Genomic DNA, 6,550 nt, shown 5'->3' on the forward strand with positions numbered 1-6,550 from the left:
ATTGTGGTGTAGCATACTTAACATTGATATGCAGAGTTCAGCTCAATGAGTTTTGTGACAGATATTTATACATCCATGGACCCACTACCTGGATCCAATGGTCAGATGCCTCCAGAATTCCAGATGGTTCTCTTGTGCCTCTTCCAGATCAATGCCATCCCTCCCTCCCACACGTAACCAGTATTCTGGCTACTACCACCATTTATGTAGTGTTTCCATCATTGTGAGGTTTTGCTGTTGGTCAGCCATATTCACCATTTAAAAAATCATTTTATTTACATATAGTAAATGTCACCTTTTTAGTACAGTGGGGCCTTGACTTACGAGTGTCCTGACTAACAAATTTTTTGAGATACCAGCTGTCTCTCCACCGATTTTTTGCATTGAGTTGATAGAGTAATTTGAGTTAATGAGCTCCTTAACGAGCTCGGTCTCTGAAGGAATTAAACTCGTAAGTCAAGGCCCCACTGTACTCAGTTCTGCAAGTTTTGACAGGTGCATGCACTCATGTAGCTACTACCACAGTCAAGGCATAAAACAATTCTGTCACTCAAAAATATGCCCCATGATCTTCATAGTCCCCACCCTCAGTCCCTGGCCACCACTGACTTGTTTGTTTTCTGTCCCCATAGTTTTGCCTTTTCCAGCTTCACTGTGTTTTTAATGAGAATTGCAGGTGGGTGATAGGCACGTTTAAGACAAGGGAATGGATGACTGAGAAATTCTCAGGCATCCAAGAACTTGCTACCCAGAGTCGGGCTGCAGTGGTGACAGCTTTCTTGGCCTGTCTCATGGGTGCTGGTTCTTTCTGCACCCTTTCTGAGGACCTGCTGGGATGCAGACCATGAGGCTGCCCTTAGCCCTGAGCCATGAGCACTCTCCCAAGACACCAAAGCACTGGAACCCAGGGCTCCATGTGACTGCCTGGGTCACACACAAGGGAACCCAACCCCAGTGCAGACACAAATATCACTACTGTTTAGCAAGAAATTGGCCCTAACCGGTTTGGCTCAGTGGATAGAGCGTCAGCCTGCGGACTCAAGGGTCACAGGTTCGATTCCGGCCAAGGGCATGTGCCTTGGTTGTGGGCACATCCCCAGTAGGGAGTATGCAGGAGGCAGCTGATCGATGTTTCTCTCTTCTTCGATGTTTCTAACTCTCTATCCCTCTCCCTTCCTCTCTGTAAAAAATCAATAAAATACATTTTAAAAAAACAAAAAGAAATTGGCAAACTGAAGGGTGGCTCAGACCTGCTCACTGTTCGGACTTGGAGTTGAGGGGAAGTGTGCCCGTGGGCCACCATCCTGCCATGTGGACATGGCTGTCACAGGAAAGAATGAACATCCTGGCTTCGAGGTGGCCACTGTCCAGGTTGTAGGAGTGTGGGACTGTCTGCTCAGGATTTCTGTCTCTACAGCATCATTCCTACAGCCAGATTTTCCTGAACTTTGGCCCAAGGAGGGAGTAGGGCAGTTTCTCTTCTCCAGGGTTAGGGGCTGACTTGCTGGAGCCAGGAGAGAAACTGAGCAGGCTTCTGGCAGGGCCATGACAGGAGTGCACGACTCTGGCTTCCCTTGGGAGCAGGGTGGAGCAAGCTAACTCTCCCTTCCCTCTGATGGAAGGTAGCAGGGTGAAACTAGAGAGAGAAAATGGAGAAGGCAGCGTCAGGTTGCAACTTGGCTCTGGAGGCTGCAAGACGAGGCCCTTCTTCCTGCAGCATTCCTGGAAAGTTTGCCGCTGGCCCTGCGTACCATGCATTCCCTGGCTGCTGAGCCTGCTGGGGATATGGCGGCTCTGATTACCAGCCCGGTGGATGCTAGCAGCGAGGCCTTCAATATGGCAGAGGACTCCATAGATCAGTGATGGCGAACCTTTTGAGCTCGGCGTGTCAGCATTTTGAAAAACTCTAACTTAACTCTGGTGCCGTGTCACATATAGAAATTTTTTGATATTTGCAACCATAGTAAAACAAAGACTTATGTTTTTGATATTTATTTTATATATTTAAATGCCATTTAACAAAGAAAAATCAACCAAAAAAAATGAGTTCGCGTGTCACCTCTGACACACGTGTCATAGGTTCGCCATCACTGCCATAGATGCCAGGCCAGACTGTGGACAGTTGGGGTGTGCAAATATGGGGCTGAGGAAAATAGAGTCTTCACCTTTCAATTCTTAGTGACTCTATCTGGAGAATGTGATGGGGCACATGTGAGGATCAGAGGGATTAAAATGTGCCAGGGGCCTGGAGCCCACCAAAGGTACTCAGAAGTGCCACTTACTATCATCATCATCATCAATGTTCCCTCTCCTTAGACAAAACTCTGTTTCTTGATCCTGTTATATTCCCACACATACTGCAGCAATTGGCTCAACTAACTAAATTCAATAAATTTTACTTTTTTAAAATGTTCAATTAAAAACACCTCAGTAAAATCCACCACTGAACATTCAAGAATCCTTATAAAGTAAAATGATATCATTCTAAGCAACTATACTGCTTTTTAGGATTATATCAAATAGCAGTTTTAAATGTCCATAAAATCCTGGCTTTTTCTCTTTTCAACAACTGGACCGTGACTCGAAGGAAAAAGCCCAAACTCTGATGCTTGGGTATGTTTTACGACTGGGATTCAGCTTTTATTTAATTTCTTTTTAAAAATATGTTCCCTTTGGTCAAGACGAAGTTGGCTTTGTTTTACGGAACTGTAAACAGACGCCAGGGTTTTTCCTGGAGATGTCCCAGAACTCGAGGGGTGGACACTGGTTCTCATCCATCCCAGGCTGAAGAGCCCCCAAACCACTCCGAGAGGTGGGCACTTAACATGACTTCAAATCTCCAGGCTTCACTGTTTGGGGGCTGGGCCAATCTGTGGTCATATGGTCTTTCTTTTTCTTTTTCTTTTTTCTTTCTTTTTTTCTTTACCCTCACCTGAGGATATTTTTTCCATTGATTTTCAGACAGAGTGAAAGAGAGAGAGGAGAGGGCAGGGAGAGAAAGAGAGAGAGAAGTGACCCTTCGGTCCGCAGGCCAACGCTCTAACCACTGAGCAATTGGCCAGGGTGATCATATGGTCTTGGGTGCCCCTCTCTCCACGTGCTCCTTATTCCTCACCAGTCAGAGTGTGATTAAAATGGGAAAAAAATAAATGAAACATTGTGGGAGAAAGTAGTTAGAAAACTAAGAATGACACAGACTAGGAATCCTGGAATCTTTATTTTCCATGTGTTTTTCATCCTCAGAGACTCTTCAGAAGGGAAAGATGGGTGTGTTTTAAGCCTTCTGCTCCACCCACAGGGCTGTGCCTCCAGCAGGAAAAAGGAATTTACACTATTCGAATGCTCTCCCATTGACCTCACTTAATTCCATTTGCAGGATGGGGCAGGGCCTACTATGTGCCTTCAAAGATGCAGAAACTGAGGCCCAGGTTCTCTGGGTCCTCACGCAGAAGCAAATCGGTGCTAAGCTGTCCTTCAGCTGCTAGTCCCATGTGTAGTGACTCTAAATCTAGGGAGATTTTTTTCCTCCAAAGGGACACTTGGTAATGTCCAGGGATGGTTATGAGTGTCACAATTCAGGGGAGTGGGTGTGTGCTCCTGGCATCTAGCTGGTGGAGGCCAGGGACACTGCACAGGACACCCTTCCAACACACACTTATCCAGTATATCACCAGTGCCCATGGCTGGAAACCCTTTGCTAGAATAATTGAGAAAGTAGCAGAGTGAAGAGCATTTCTAACACCGTGTGTGTGTGTGTGTGTGTGTGTGTGTGTGTGTGTGTGTGTGTAGGAGAGAAATATGAGCTCAGAGGCCGAAAGGGTATGCTAGGCTCTTGCTACTCAAAGTGTTGTCCTTGGACAACCATCAGCCAGGAGTGTTAGAAATGCAGGCACTCGGGTCCCACCCCAGACTTACTGAGTCAGAACCTGCCTTTTAACAAGATTCCAGGTGATTCATGCGCTCATGATTCATGAAGCTGAGAAGGACAGGCTCTGGTTCATCCCAGACCGGACAGCCTCCAACCCTGCCCCGAGGGATGGGCATTTAACTGGGCCTTACATCTCACCAAGGGCCTGTCCCCAAATCCCCATTGCCCACTGGGGGTTTCGGGGACTGCCGGTCTCCCTCAAATATGACCTGCCCTTCCTTTGATTTCTACGTGCTGGGGGAGGAAGGGCACCTCTGGTCAAGTTTATTATAACCTTTCCCGTTTTCCTCCCTGCCCCGTCCCCTCTCCACAGGCCTACACCCTGCTGGGACAGTTTCTTCTGATGCACAAGAACGAAATGGAGTTTCAGAGATGGCTCATTTGTTGTTGTGGTGCCACAGAGCGTGAGGCCCAGGAGAGCACTATCTGCCTGAAGGAGTGGTGCTCCTGCTTCCTCTGAACACACCCCCTTGCTCAGCCGCCTGCGTAATGACACGTCCTGTACCTAGGCCCAGGCTCAGAGTCGTTATTTTTGTTTTTAGCCTTAACGATACATGCTTGTTTACAAAAAGTGATTCACGAATATAAAAAAGGACAAATACAAGAAAATGACCCAAAGACCACAACCTAGAAGTGACTATCATTCCCCTTACATCCTGACAGATATCTCAGCATATATTTTATATAAAAGAATGAACAATTTTGCTTAAAAAATGGGAATTTTGTCAGTGTATTAGTTATCTATTGCTGCATAACAAATAAACCCTAAACATAGTAGCTGAAACAATAAGTTTATCTCACATAGTTTCTGAGGGTCAGGAATTATACAACAGGTTGATTTCATTGACCAAGTCACATGGTCATACCTAACTCCAAAGGGGCAAGGATTCTTCTGAACTCAGAAAAAGTGGAAATATATCATGACACCAATACTCAAGTAAGGTCGTTATTTTTTCCCTGAATGCCTCATGGCTGTTATATCTCCTACGTGTATAATATGACTGGGATATTTCTATTAGGGTCTTTTTTTTAACTCTCTAGCTTTGCTTCTTTAGCTCTCCCCCAAAAAGAGGCCAAAGAGAAGGATTCCAGGTGAGCCAACTGGTTGGCCCAAAGATTTGAATAGCTCTATCTACTGAGAGCTCAGGTTCTGACCGTCCAGAGCCTTTCCCCTGCTGCCTCCTGCACAGAGTAGTTCTCCACTAAAATAGTCATGGGATTGGAAGTCACTCCATTTCTCAGACAGGACTGGTTGGCAGTAGGGAAAGGAGAGAGGGAAGTAGTTTGTCCCTCACTCTATTTTCACATACGTGGCTCCTCAAAATCTCCCTCACAGACACTGGGAATGTTTCCCGTCAGCTATTCACTTCCTTGTGTCAATTTTTGTCTTCTTTGTAGATAAAGTTATTGTTCCAATTCTTCAATTCTCCCTGTGTGCCCCACCTTTGTCGTGAGATTTCGCAGTTCCTCCCACTAGAAGCAGAGTCCCCAGATGTAGACTTGGCCAGTGTTACAAGCTTGAAATGACGGCATGTCAGTTCTGAGGCACATTTCCCCTTGCTCTACTGTGCCTCTGTCAACACCAAGAGGAGCTACAGCCAATGCCTCCTTACCCAGGGTGAGCTACTCAACGGTGCTAAGCCTCGGTTTCCTCACCTGTGAAGTGGGGACAATAAGGCAATTACCCTGTCTTGCAAGGTGAATGAACTGAAATAGTATCTGTTAGGCAGGGGTCCTCAAACTACGGGCCCGCGGGCCACATGCAAATACAAATATTGTATTTGTTCCCGTTTTGTTTTTTTACTTCAAAATAAGATATGTGCAGTGTGCATAGGAATTTGTTCATAGTTTTTTTTTAAACTATAGTCCGGCCCTCCAACGGTCTGAGGGACAGTGAACTGGCCCCCTGTTTAAAAAGTTTGAGGACCCCTGCTGTTAAGTCTATGATGCATAGCAGGAACACTGTCCCTGTTCTTCAAATCTCTGCGAGCCGGGCCTCCTCGGAGCTTGGTCATCATGTGGCACTCGGGAGAGAATTCACAGCTGCGAGCTGGAGGAGAGCCCAGCGATCAGCTTATCCAATCTAGTTCTGTTCTGTCCCACATGCAAGTACTGAAAACTATATGACTAGTAGGGACACAGTCTTTTTAAAAATATATATATATTTATTGATTTCAGAGAGGAATGGAGAGAAAGAGAGAGAGAGAAACATCAATGATGAGAGAGAATCATTGATCGGCTGCCTCCTGCATGCCCCCTACTGGAGATCAAGCCCACAACCTGGACATGTGCCCTTGACTGGAATCGAACCTGGGACCCTTCAGTCCGCAGACCGACGCTCTATCCACTGAGCCAAATCAGCTAGGGCAAGGGACACTCTTTAATGGGTGAGTAGAAAAGGGCAACTAATGAAAATCAGATTATTTCAGATTTTTATTGGGATCTTGTTAGTGTCACATTAGCCCATGGAGCCCCAAAAGCATTTTCAAGGACACTCAGGAGGAGTGGGCTTGCATTGTGCCCTCTGCTCAGTCTAAGGCTCATCTTCTACTCGGCAGGGCAGCTGTTTCAATGATTTGGGAAAGAGTTGGTGCCTGAGAATATTTAAATTGTCACGGATTT

At 46.1% G+C, this 6,550-nt stretch overlaps 1 protein-coding gene across 1 annotated transcript; it reads left to right on the forward strand.

Moving 5' to 3' along the window:
* Nucleotides 1-1,317: 1,317 nt before the first annotated feature.
* BANF2 (barrier to autointegration factor 2) lies at nt 1,318-4,388 on the forward strand. Its single transcript, XM_006087993.3, has 2 exons — nt 1,318-1,371; nt 4,242-4,388. The coding sequence occupies exons 1-2, from the start codon at nt 1,318-1,320 to the stop codon at nt 4,386-4,388; spliced, it is 201 nt and encodes a 66-aa protein (XP_006088055.1).
* The last annotated feature ends 2,162 nt before the right edge of the window (nt 4,389-6,550 follow it).

This window comes from Myotis lucifugus, unplaced genomic scaffold (assembly GCF_000147115.1).
Source record: "Myotis lucifugus unplaced genomic scaffold, Myoluc2.0 scaffold_42, whole genome shotgun sequence".
NCBI classification, from domain to species: Eukaryota; Metazoa; Chordata; class Mammalia; order Chiroptera; family Vespertilionidae; genus Myotis; species Myotis lucifugus.